General features: G+C 36.0%; 1 protein-coding gene across 1 annotated transcript in view; it reads left to right on the forward strand.

Moving 5' to 3' along the window:
- Window positions 1-12,418, forward strand: part of LOC137656719 (clumping factor A-like) — a 16,565-nt gene extending 4,147 nt beyond the window's left edge. Inside the window, exon 2 of the mRNA XM_068390955.1 lies at window positions 9,314-12,418. Within this exon, the coding sequence (XP_068247056.1) occupies window positions 9,314-10,525 (1,212 nt within the window). The 3' untranslated portion in view covers window positions 10,526-12,418. The remainder of the gene's footprint in view (window positions 1-9,313) is intronic.
- Window positions 12,419-13,666: the final 1,248 nt, after the last annotated feature.

Below are 13,666 nucleotides of genomic sequence, written 5' to 3' on the forward strand. Positions count from 1 at the left end.
GAAGTATCAGTAAGAATCGAATGATCAAAAATAGGATTAGATTTCGTTCAAAGGATTTATGATGCTATACAAATATCGCTACCTTGAGCTTATAGCATCATGCTTTTCCATCTAGGGTTGTAGCTTAGCAATTAATACTGATAATGATAACATTACAGTAAACATTTTAGAAGTATCAGTAAGAATCGAATGATCAAAAGTAGGGTTAGATTTCGTTCAAAGGATTTATGATGCTATACAAATGTCGCTACCTTGAGCTTATAGCATCATGCTTTTCCAACTAGGGTTGTAGCTTAGCAAGTAATACTGATAATGATAACATTACAGTAAACCTTTTAGAAGTATCAGTAAAAATCGAATGATCAAAAAATAGGGTTAGATTTCGTTCAAAGGATTTATGATGCTATACAAATGTCGCTACCTTGAGCTTATAGCATCATGCTTTTCCAACTAGGGTTGTAGCTTAGCAAGTAATACTGATAATGATAACATTACAGTAAACCTTTTAGAAGTATCAGTAAAAATCGAATGATCAAAAAATAGGGTTAGATTTCGTTCAAAGGATTTATGATGCTATACAAATGTCGCTACCTTGAGCTTATAGCATCGTGCTTTTCCAACTAGGGTTGTAGCTTAGCAAGTAATACTGATAATGATAACAATAGACATAGTAACGTCTACTATATTCACACTGGTATAAAAACAATGGCACAAAGACGCCTAAATTTGGGCAACGAAAAAATTTTCTTCATTTATGGAGACGGCGAACGCCACCAACGGTCTATTTGCGCACCATAAGTCGCTGAGAACGAGCGATTGCATTGTCTTTGAAAAGGTGAACTTTGACCGGATGAAAAGATACGGGAGAATGATAAGAAGATACTAAAAGATATAAAAAAAAGACTGCTGATAACGACGAGATAACCATTAAAGTCTGTGATCTTCCTAATCGGGTAGTTGAATCAGTAGAACTTCAAAAGTTCAAAGTTGGAGCAAATGCTTTTTTGTTGACCAGGCGGACATGAGTCTTTTTATAGTTTACTTATGACATATTTGTTTTTTATGTTGTTTATAGTTTATATGTGCCATGTCTGTTTTGACGTTGTTAATTTTTTTAGAACGATTTATTGTTAATTTTTTCTCATTTATTTATTTCCTTATTTCCTTTCCTCACTGGGCTATTTTTCCCTGTTGGAGCCCCTGGGCTTATATCATCTTGCTTTTCCAACTAGGGTTGTAGCTTAGATAATAATAATAATAATAATAGTAATAATAATTAGAGGATATAAACTAAAAATAACATCATGAGTCTATGGTTTAGCATGGCTACCCATATCAACATAATTGTTTAGCAAATTAAAATCTACCTCTCAACAACCTGTTTTAAATAGGCAGTACAACTTCTAATCTCTCTCTCTCTCTCTCTCTCTCTCTCTCTCTCTCTCTCTCTCTCTCCCTCTCTCAAACTAGACCAGAATTTCAAGTAGAGATTGTCTGAATCTCCTTTCTCTCTCCTCTCCGCGTCCGATGACCAACTGACCCCAAAAACTCGCTCATCCTTAAAATGTCAGGCGAACGGAAGAACCTCTTCAGCATCCTCTCAAATTTTCCACTGGCTAAATTATTTTCTTGAGACCTAGGCTACTGAAAAAGGACATTCTAATAGCAGTTCTTATCTAGCCCAATTTCGGATGTAATTAGATAAAGAAATTAAGGCTGGTCCGCTTTATATATATATATATATATATATATATATATATATATACACACATATATATATATATATATATATATATATATATATATATATATATACACACACATATATATATATATATATATATATATATATATATATATATATATATATATATATATATATCTTTTCTGAGTGGGGATACCTCAACGAGGTGAAAGGGTTTGTGTATAGCCATAATCAACAAAGAGCTATACTTAGCATTGCTGTGAGCAATAAGACAGAGAAGTCTCCCACTATCACCAATCCGCAATGGCCAGAGTGGAGATGTAAAATGGCCAAATTCCAGACATGAATAAAGCCATATGAGAGAGACAGAGAGAGAGAGAGAGAGAGAGAGAGAGAGAGAGGGAGAGAGAGATTATAACGCGTAACCCGCACCACGTGGTCATCCGGCGTCGAACTACAAACGCAAGTGTTTTGTTTCAATAAAACAGTGACGTCATCTTTGAATGTCACGCCCTTCACACCTCTGCAGGCGGAGGTCACAATACGACTGCAACAGTGGGCGAAGAGGGGGGGGGGTGAGGAGAGTTAAAAAGGGCCTTGAAATAGTATCGAAGACCTACGTTTATATTTGAACACGTGTAGGCTATATACATATGTAGGCCTATGAGTGTATATCAGATTTTAAGGACACAAGCGAATAACTCTCATTAATCGATAAAATATTTATCTATCTATTGACAAAATCAACCAGCTAACCTAATAACAGTACAAACTTTCTCTTCCAGATTTTCAATAGTACAATTACCTAAGTCATTTCCTTCAATAGCTACATAAAAAAACAATAATTTTTTACCCGTAACACAATGATATTTTTTTCCCCTTCAGTTTGAGAACAAATGGGGCTTCAGCAAATCTAGGCCATGAAAATCAGTAATATTAATTATCTACTACCACTGTTAGTCAGTGTATATATATATTATATATATATATATATATATATATATATATATATATATATATATATATATATATATATATATATATATATATATATATATACATATTTATATATACAGAGAGAGAGAGAGAGAGAGAGAGAGAGAGAGAGAGAGAGAGACGCAGCGGCAGGAAAAGAAGACGATGGATTGACGAGCTAAGAATATTTGCGGGTATAGACTGGTATAGAAAGGCCTTACTCAGTGGACTAACAATGGCTGATGATGATGATGATATATTGTAAGGAAATGTTATACAAAAGTAAAAATCGACAAATAATGAATAATTGGAAACACCTGAATAAGTCAAGTATGAAAAGAGGAAGGAAAATAGAAAAATTAAATAGGCCTATGTACCATTAACCTCATAGATGCTTTAACTTTTAAATCGAAATACTTTAACTTCATTTGCAGTAAATGTTTTTTTATGTTGAACAGGCTGACATAAGTCTCTCTTTATAGTTTATATATGACATATCTAATTTAACGTTGTTATAGTTCTCAAGATATGTTATATCCAACATGTATTACTTCTCATATAGCTTATTCATTTTCCTATTTCTTTTTCTCACTGGGCTATTTTTCCTTGGTCTAAAAGCATTAGCATCCTGCTTTTCCATCTAGGGTTCTAGCTTAGCTAATAATAATAATAATAATAATAATAATAATAATAATAATAATAACAGGTCTTTTTCAATATCTCGAATAGAATTATATATGTAAGCCACTATATTTACCGCTGTGCAAATCATGAATTTAAAATTCAAGCTGTCTCTATCTATTCGGGCCAAGGTAGTTAAAAAGCAGACATGAAAAAAACGAAAAAAAAAAAAAAAAACACATTAATATTATGAAACTTAAATCTTAACCATCGAATGCAGGTAAGTTACATTCTCTGAACGACAAGGTAAGATGATGGTAGAATTGGACGAGACAGAACTAGTTTTTATAGACCGATGGGTGAAGGTGTTCTTCACCTAATTTTTCTTGCGGGTCCTTCTTCCTGGACTATCCTTATTCATTGAAATTCTTTAGTATGGATTCTAAGTTGGAGCAAATGTTTTTATGTTGACCAGGCTGACATGAGTCTTTTTATAGTTTATATATGACATATCTGTTTTTGACGTTGTTAATAGTTTATATATGACATCTATTTTGACGTTGTTACTGTTTTTAGAATGATTTATTGTTAATTTGTTCTCATCGACGTTGTTAGTGTTTTTAGAATGATTTATTGTTAATTTGTTCTCATCATTTATTTATTTCCTTATTTCCTTTCCTCACTGGGCTATTTTTTCCTATTGAGGCCATTGGGCTTATAGCATCCTGCTTTTTCAGGTAGGGTTGTAGCTTGGCTAGTTATAATAATAATAATAATAATAATAATAATAATATTGTAACGATGTTATTTACTGTATTGTAGATCAGCCATTAATTGTCTATAACGATGGCAATAGCTGGAATAATTATACAACAAAAGACAGATTTTCTACAATCGGAAATGACAGATTATAGGCAATGACCCTAAACACTGTCCTTCAACACTGGTCTATTTGTCGTTGTTGCTATTTCCTGTTTATCTCGCCTTAAACTAATAAACAAATACAATAGAATCGAGATTAAATACGAGATACCAGATGTAAGATGTGCTTCAGACAACAAACTTAACAAACAAATTCGCTTTAAATCCTGAACTCCGGAATATCGGTCTAGTCCGACTCTACCATGTACACCCTGTTCTACATCTATTCGTACAAAAAAATAGTCCTTTCGATTTCCAAGTCTGGAGCAAACATATAAAAAAACAATAGCAAGACTATGATTATCTCGACTCGATAAAAAACAAGGACAAAAACTAATATCAGGAACAGCCCAAAGTCAATAAATTCTATCCTTTCACTAGGCCAACGCCTCATTGATTTCTGATCACAACCAGTGTTTCGAGGAATGGTTTAAAGTTTTAAAACGAAGCTTTTTAAAACATATCGAAGGATTTAGGACGCTATTGCAAATTAACTTCTCTATTGACTAGGATTTCTCTTAATTTCAAAACGTTTTAACAAACAGGAAGTCAGTTGTGTTAATAGCTGGAGCGCACTGAACTCTGTAAGTAGGACTATTCGATATACCGTAAACTTGCGTGTATACGTGCATGCTGAGCATTACTGCTTTTGATTTGCTTGACATTATTTATCTATCTATCTATCTATCTATCTATATATATATATATATATATATATATATATATATATATATATATATATATATATATATATATATATATATATATAATGCATGTGTGTTCATATGAAATAAAAAAGTAGCAATAAATCTAAAAACATAAAAGTAATAAAATCAAAACTATAAAACGTGATATATAGAAAAATAATAGCTAAATAATAAAATTCTAATCCATTTAAACTTGGCCCTGTAACAAAAAAAAATTAACACGAACAAAGGTCACTTTAAACCAACGAAAGCAACAAACAAAAATGCATTTCTAACTGACAGATTAACACATGGAATAAAATATTTGCCAACACGGAAGTGTGTAATTTATGCCAAAGATAAAATATCCATTAAAATATATAGCATGTGAGCGCCTGCAATATGTGGCAAGTCCTAAGGAAGGATTAAAACTCCTGGTGTGACCCTGCCTTCTCAGCCCACCCAACCGGAGACGAGAGAGGCCACGCCAGTTGGAAACAAGGCGCCTGGGACTCTGGGTACATCCACAAAGGGCGTGCCCCTCCTGCCCAACCTAGCGAGCACTGGTGGAAAGGAAAAGTGGTCCATAATTGAGCGCCAAAACGTCAAGTGGCAACTCAAGGTCGTAGCCGAGATCGGTGATACGGTTGATGCAGAGAGAGGAAGTTCTTTTTGATTATGTAGGGGGGGGGGAGGGTAGGATAGCCTCTTGATGGACTTTGCTATTAGATGGGAAACCCCCCCCCCTCCCTCCCTCCTCTCTCTCTCTCTCTCTCTCTCTCTCTCTCTCTCTCTCTCTCTCTCTCTCTCTCTCTCTCTCTCCGACCTTAAAAACGTAATTTTGCACCCACAATGTGACAAAAACATTAGTTTGACTTGAATTTGAAATTCTAAAAACCCCTTTCGACTAATGAAACGTCTCAAATTATGTCGTGAGTAAATATCGCATTATCGGTAAACATTTTAAAAACTAAATGCTCACAATAATTCCATTATCAATTATTTGATTACGGAGTTATTATCTTGAGGGAGAGAAAAATAAGCTTCCAGGAAATGAGACTCAGATAAAGGGATAGTGGAAACTCTAAGGTGTTCACATACCATGTTAGAAGGCGGTGATGTTGATTATTATTATTATTATTATTATTATTATTATTATTATTATTATTAGCTAAGCTATAACCCTACCTGTAAAACGCTAGATTCTACAAGCCCAAGGGCTCCAACATGGAAAATAGCCCAGCGAGGAAAGGAAATAAGGAAACTTACCATAGTGTGCCTGAGTGTACCGTCAAGCAAAACTCTACCCCAAGACCGTGGAAGACCATGATACAGAGGCTATGGCAATACCCAAGGCTAGAGAACAATGGTTTGATTTTGGTGTGTCCTTCTCTTAGAAGGGCTGGTTACCATAACTTAAAGAATCTCTTCTACCCTTACCAAGAGGATAGCAGCCACTTAAAAATTATAGTACAATACAGTTAGCAGCTCTTCTAGGAGAAGGACACTCCAAAATCACACCATTGTTCTCTAGCCTTGAGTAGTGCCATAGCATCTGTACCATTGCCTTCCACTGTTTTGGGGTAGCGTTCTCTTGCTTGAGGGTACACTCGGTCACACTATTCTATTTTCTTCTTTATTTTCTTTCCTCACTGGGCTATTTTCCTTGTTGGAGCCCTAGGGCTTATAGCATCCTGCTTTTCCAATTAGGGTTGTGGCTTAGCTAGTAGTAGTAGTAGTAGTAGTTGTAGTAGTAGTAGTAGTAGTAGTATGGTGGAGAAGGCGTCATGATTACTATAGTCAATTTCTTTTAGTGATGCAGATTTGCACCGACTCGCAGCGGTGCCCTTTTAGCTCGGAAAAGTTTCCTGATCGCTGATTGGTTGGACGAGATCATTCTAACCAATCAGCGATCAGGAAACTTTTCCGAGCTAAAAGGGCACCGCTGCGAGTCGGTGCAAATCTGCATCGCTAAAAGAAATGGACTATAGTACCACCTGTTTCGTTAATATACTAATTACCTTTATATCATTATGAGGAATATAATTAAATTAGTAAATATAGACGGGAGATCCGGAACCCCATAAAAAAAAAAAAAAAACACACACATATACACATTAACGCAAAACAAAAACCAGCAAACTAATTACATTCACCCAATGGAAAAAAAAAACCGACCTGATTAAAATGCCAAGGACATATTGCCCCCATGGCCTTGGGTATACCATCGGCCATAATATCCGTATGTGAGTTTTTGGGGGCTCCCTCGAAAGGGCAAGTGGTCGTGTCATATGGCCGGCGGATAATGGCCCACAGCCAGGAGCCTTCGACCGGACCAAGGGATATGGATTCAGTTTAATATCGGTCTGTTTTGGTCTTTAGAGTTGGAGAGGCATATAGAACGATAATGAAAACAACAGGTACATACACTGTGCACATAATTACATACACACTTATATATGTATGTGTATATATGTACATACACATACATACATTAAATATATACACACATATATATATGAATATACACACACATATATATATACACATACATACAGTATATATATATATATATATATATATATATATATATAAATATGCAGTATATATATATATATATATATATATATATATATATATATATATATATATATATATAAATATATACAGTGTATATGTATTATATATATACATATATATATACACACATATATATATACATATATATATATATATATATATATATATATATATATATATATAATTACATTATCAGCAAATTGTTAGTCCCTGTCCATCCTTTTCCACCCCAACTGGCTAATTACCAAACGCATAACTCAATTCTTTGGTCATAGCCTTAATTCCCCTCAATGCATTGGAGCTAGCTTACGCATCGAACGTGGTATATCTAGCTGGTAAACTAAAATCTTAAGCCACCATGTGTCAAGGAATAGTTATTTAACTTTTAAACACTTCCATGAACAATTGCACTTACGAAGTGTACAATTACTCTATTTTGTATATGGTGTTATATGTACTATTCTAAGCCTATCTCATATCGGTTTTAGCGGTAGTGAATCCAGTAATTAAAGGCTGTGCAGGTAATAGGCCACAACCTAATCTATAACAAACGAATAATTATAGATATCTAGGCATGTGTTGAGGTGGTTTGGCCATGTTGAGAGAATGGAAAATGGCTGTCTGCTAAAGAAGGTGATGAATGCAAGAGTTGGTGGGAGAAGTACAAGAGGAAGGCCAAGGTTTGGGTGGATGGATGGAGTGAAGGAAGCTCTGGGTGATAGGAGGATAGATGTGAGAGAGGCAAGAGAGCGTGCTAGAAATAGGAATGAATGGCGAGCGATTGTGACGCAGTTCCGGTAGGCCCTCCTGCTGCCTCTGATGCCTTAGATGACCGCGTAGGTAGTAGCAGTAGGGGATTCAGCATTATGAAGCTTCATCTGTGGTGGATAACGGGGGAGGGTGGGCTGTGGCACCCTAACAGTACCGGCTGAACTCAGTTGAGTCCCTTGTTAGGCTGGAGGAACGTAGAGAGTAGAGGTCCCCTTTTTTGTTTTGTTTCATTTGTTGATGTCGGCTACCCCCCAAATTGGGGGAAGTGCCTTGGTATATGTATGGATGATCTAGGCATGAATCTTCAACCTATCGATTTCTGCTATTTTGCTACAAATTTTGACACACATAACCAGTAGATTTTCTTCTTATCTATGTTGGTCTTTCCCTGTAAGGGTTTGGCATCAAATTTAAAATTTACCGCTGTTTGAACATCCTTGCAAGTTTGTGACGAGCCCCATTGGCCATAAAGAGTGAGGTGATATTTCAAGCGATATATCACAAGTTAACTTTCCCTAGCCTGATCGATGATTTGAGATATATACAGTCATCAATTAACTTAGCATGACATATCTTAAGGTATATCACAAGTTAATGTAACCTAACATGTTAAAAGTTAACCTAACCTAACTTAGGTACATTGCCAATTATACAATCAAAACGTTATATAACCAAGGCTCAGTATAAAGTACTGTACTACCTGGATGGAAAAGATGCACTGCTCTGGTCAGCCAACCAATTATAAAGTGACCGCCAACAGGCATCTTATCCCCTCAAAGACTTTTCAATACTTAGTGGTATGGGCCCATACTAGACAAGTTTAGTCAGCAAGTGCCAGATGACAAAATTTCCAAAATTGCAAATTCTTATAGACTGTTAGTTCATGGCAGAAGACTTTTGACACCAGTATAAAAAACCACAAATGAAACTCCACACATATATTACAAAGCTGGTAAAATAGTGAGGGCAGATAGACTGTTCATTTTGAATGAATTTGCTTTGCTTTTATCTCAATTTCATAAAACATTAATGCTATTTGTCTTATTCATTCCAGGTGACAGTTGTGTTGGCAGTAGTGGCGTGTATTCTTTACACTTCCGAGGCCCGTCCCAGTGAAACGCCTGTAAGAGCAACTTCTCGCTCTAGAACTGCTGTGCGATTAGACAGACTCCCACAAACCGTTCGAGGAGACCTAAATAAAGTATGGGATACACAACTATCTAAGCAACGAAGCAGGACACAAAATCCAGAGGACACCATCAACTTCTTCGAGCGACCTGGCGGTGGCCGATACGTCTACGGCTATGACGTTGGCGCAGACGGTCGATCCCACCTCCAAGCCTCCGACGGGAATGGTCAGACAATTGGAAAATACTCATACACAGATGCCAATGGAAAGGACGTCGAGGTGCACTACGTGTCTGGTGCGGACGGCTTCAAAGTCATCAGCAACAACCTTCCAGAGGAAACTGAAGATGTCAAGAAGGCCAAGGCAGAGTTCTTCAGGGTCTTCCAGGAGAGGAAGGCACAGCAGTCAAGCACCAAAGTGGATTCCAATATCGCTGACATGATTGGGAAGTCCGCCGTGCATCTTGGGGTCTCCTCTGCTGCAATGGCTGCGAAGTCATCTCCCCTCATAGTAAGAGGAGGCGCTGCCGTGGAAGCCGAAGGGGCAGAAGAGGAAGAGGAAGAGGAGGGTGATGGAGAGGGTGAAGAAGGTGAAGAAGAGGAAGAAGAAGAGGAGGAAGAAGAAGAAGAGGAGGAAGATGAGGAAGAAGAAGAGGATGAGGATGAAGAAGAAGAAGATGAGGATGAAGAAGAAGAGGATGACGATGAAGATGAAGAAGAGGAAGACTCTGAAGAGGAGGACGAAGAAGAAGACTCAGATGAAGAGGACGAAGAAGACAGCTCATCATCGTCAGAAGAAGACAGTAGCAGCAGCAGCAGCAGTGAAGAAGACGAAGAAGAAAGCAATGAAGATGATGATGATGATGAAGAAGGTGATGATGATGATGACGAGGAAGACAACGAAGGTGGAGAAGAAGAGGATGACGACGATGAAGAAGACGACGACGACGACGAAGAAGAATCGAGCGAAGACGGCGAAGACAGCAGTTCGTCGTCATCATCATCGTCGTCCTCTTCCTCCTCTGAGGAAGGAGATGATGAAGACGAAGAGTCCTTGTTGTCCAGATTCCAGAATGATTTCGGTAAAAAACTCTATTCGACCACAATCCATTTCCCAGGTCCTGCAAAGCAGACTTAACGGACGAATGACTTCAAACCAAAATATGTTTCCTTATTTTCCAGTTTGCCAACGCAATGCTCATTAGGTTTAGACATTAGAATTAGTTTTCCAGATGAAAAAATACCGTTCTTAAATGACACAAATTTAGTACATCATCCTCTCCTCCTACGCCTACTGACGCAAAGGGATTTCATGATGTGAGGCTAAATTTGTGTCAACTTTATACTACATATATTACCTTCTTTCCCTCTTGTTTCGCCTTCCATAATATGTTCCTAATGATGTATTTCTCTATATGTAAAGTTCTCCTAGAATATTCAGAGTTGCTAGTTTAAATATTTATGGGCCCAACAGATATTTCTTTCTAAATCTACGCGGATCATACAAGTATAGAGTAGAGAGACTTTCTTGACAGACCGAGGCAACTCTTGAATAACTTGGGACGACTTTGCAATTGGCGAAACTATGATTAACTGGATTACAAAAGTTGACGCATCATTCAACATAGTTAATATATATATCCAGACATGTGACTATTGAACGTACGAGTACAAAGAAATGTAGAGTTGGTTACTAAACTATGAGAAAATTATATAGGAATTCCATCATTAATGAACGAAACAGACCCTCTTCGCTCCGTCCGCCTTGCACTGTCTAGAAAAAGAAAATGTTTTGCTTAACAGATATTTTTATCATCGTCCTCATTTCGTTATCTAAGAAGATTCTCCTCGCCAAAAGCTCCTCTACCTCTAATCTTCATCCTACGAAGTGTCCTGAAAGGAACCAAAACCTTGACAAAGGATGGCTGCTCACAGGATCCACTTCTGACTTGTTCATCACCCTTCCCTGGTCATCTCCTAGCAAAGCCTCTACTACTGGAAAGTCTGAGTCTTCTTACAAAGCCTCTACCACTGGAAAGTCTGAAAGTCTTCTTACAAAGTCTCGACCATTGGAAAGTCTGAAAGTCTTCTCGCAAAGCTCCTACCATTGGAAAGTCTGAAAGTCTTCTCGCAAAGTCTCCACCATTGGAAAGTCTGAGTCTTCTTACAAAGTCTCTACCACTGGAAAGTCTGAAAGTCTTCTTACAAAGTCTCGACCATTGGAAAGTCTGAAAGTCTTCTCGCAAAGCCCCTACCATTGGAAAGTCTAAAAATATTTGATATTTCGGCAAAAATACAGGTTAGAAACTGGGTGACGAACCTCGTGTAAAACTATTTTGTCCTGCGTTCTCTCTAGGCCTATACGGGCCAACCTGACGTCCATGTATTTAGTCTCTCTAGACCTATCAATTTTACGTGTTAGTGAGTAAGAGCAATGAACTCAAAACGATTAAGTAGTAATTGTATTTATAGTTTTTGTTTGTAGTTATCATCTAAGAGATTAATCGGTGCCTTTTCAAACACGAAAATATATTAAAACCAAAAATTTCACAGAATACACCAATTGTCTGCTGGCTCATTTATACACATCAAACACATACAGATTATCTTTAAGGTTAGAATTTTTTAATTCTTTAAGGTGGAACTGAATAGAAATTGAATATTCTTCACAAACACTGAAAATTCAAAACCCAGAACAGGCAGCCACAGAATTTGTAAGTTCATACTATATCGTACCAGCTAAGTACAATGTTTACCTTCTAAAATACTCAATCATATGTAAACGATGATAAAATTAAGTATAAGTAGATTATTTTAAGCATAAGTAAAAGACTTACATATGAATTAAAGACTGATTCGCCATGACTTAGCTGGCCAAAGGCACCGGTTATTCACCAATAACATTAAATTCTTCGTTTCGTTGCCAACAAAACTGCTTTTCTCACAGCTCTGAAGTACCCAATCCAATATTTTCTCTTTGTTTAATGTTTAAGAGAGTTATACGATTAATCTATGTATAATAAACGATTATTACGAAAATATAGTACTTGGTTTTCCTTCCCTATATTGGAGTGAATGTTGTCTAAAAATCATTTGAGTGAAAGCATACCAAATGTGCGCAGTCTACACAAGGCTTAGACCTATTCGTCCTTATTACACACATCCACACAAACACACACACACACATATATATATATATATATATATATATATATATATATAATACATATATATATACATCCTGAACTAGTCCACTGCAGGAAAAAGGTCTCAGATATGTCTTTCAACTCGCGTCTGTTTAAGGTCTTTCTATGCCAGTCATGATATATATATATATATATATATATATATATATATATATATAAATATATATATATATATATACATATATATATATATATAAATATATATATATATATATATATATATATATATATATATCAAAATTACAATTATCTCAGAATACACTAATTTTATGCACAAAGACCCAATGGGATTCACTGCCTACAGTGAGCCCTGTACCACATAATTGTATAATCATATTCAAGAGCTATGCAGCTATACTTCTCATTTAATTTCTACCCCTTTTCTATGATATTTTCAAGCCTTAACTATCCAATATATTTCCCCTATCTCAATCAAGAACAAATCTTATAGTTTATATAGATTATTTATTTTAATGTTACTTTTCTTGAAATATTTTATTTTTCCTTGTTTCCTTTCCTCAATGGGCTATTTTCCCTGTTGGAGCCCCTGGGCTTAAAGCATCCTGCTTTTCCAACTAGGGTTGTAGCTTAGCAAGTAATAATAATAATAATAATAATAACTTTTGTGAGACAAGAAACCAAAAGAGAGACGAGAGTAGAGAACGAGTTTGCAATATATATCAAATGCAATTTGAAATTAAAATAAATAAATAGAATGACAATTTGATCAACTACTATCGGTAAAAAAAAAAAATTTCCATAAAAAAAAAAAACGGTAAAAATCATGGAATAAATGTTGTCAAATATTTACCGCTTAAAAAAAGGATATATTGACGTAAAGGAGTGACATTACGGTCACCAAAGTAGGGTAGAAATTACGGTCCACTGTATTTTACTGAAATACGGCTGAGAACAGTATATATCTACGGAAAATTTCCGATTAAAATTACGTTATTTTAACAGAGTATAAAAACAAGTAGAAGGAGATCAGGACACCATGCAAGCAAAAGGACAATAATCAGGAGGGGAAAATAAAATGATACATAGTAATTCTCTCATCAGATCTATAACAA

Source organism: Palaemon carinicauda, chromosome 17 (assembly GCF_036898095.1).
Source record: "Palaemon carinicauda isolate YSFRI2023 chromosome 17, ASM3689809v2, whole genome shotgun sequence".
NCBI classification, from domain to species: domain Eukaryota; kingdom Metazoa; phylum Arthropoda; class Malacostraca; order Decapoda; family Palaemonidae; genus Palaemon; species Palaemon carinicauda.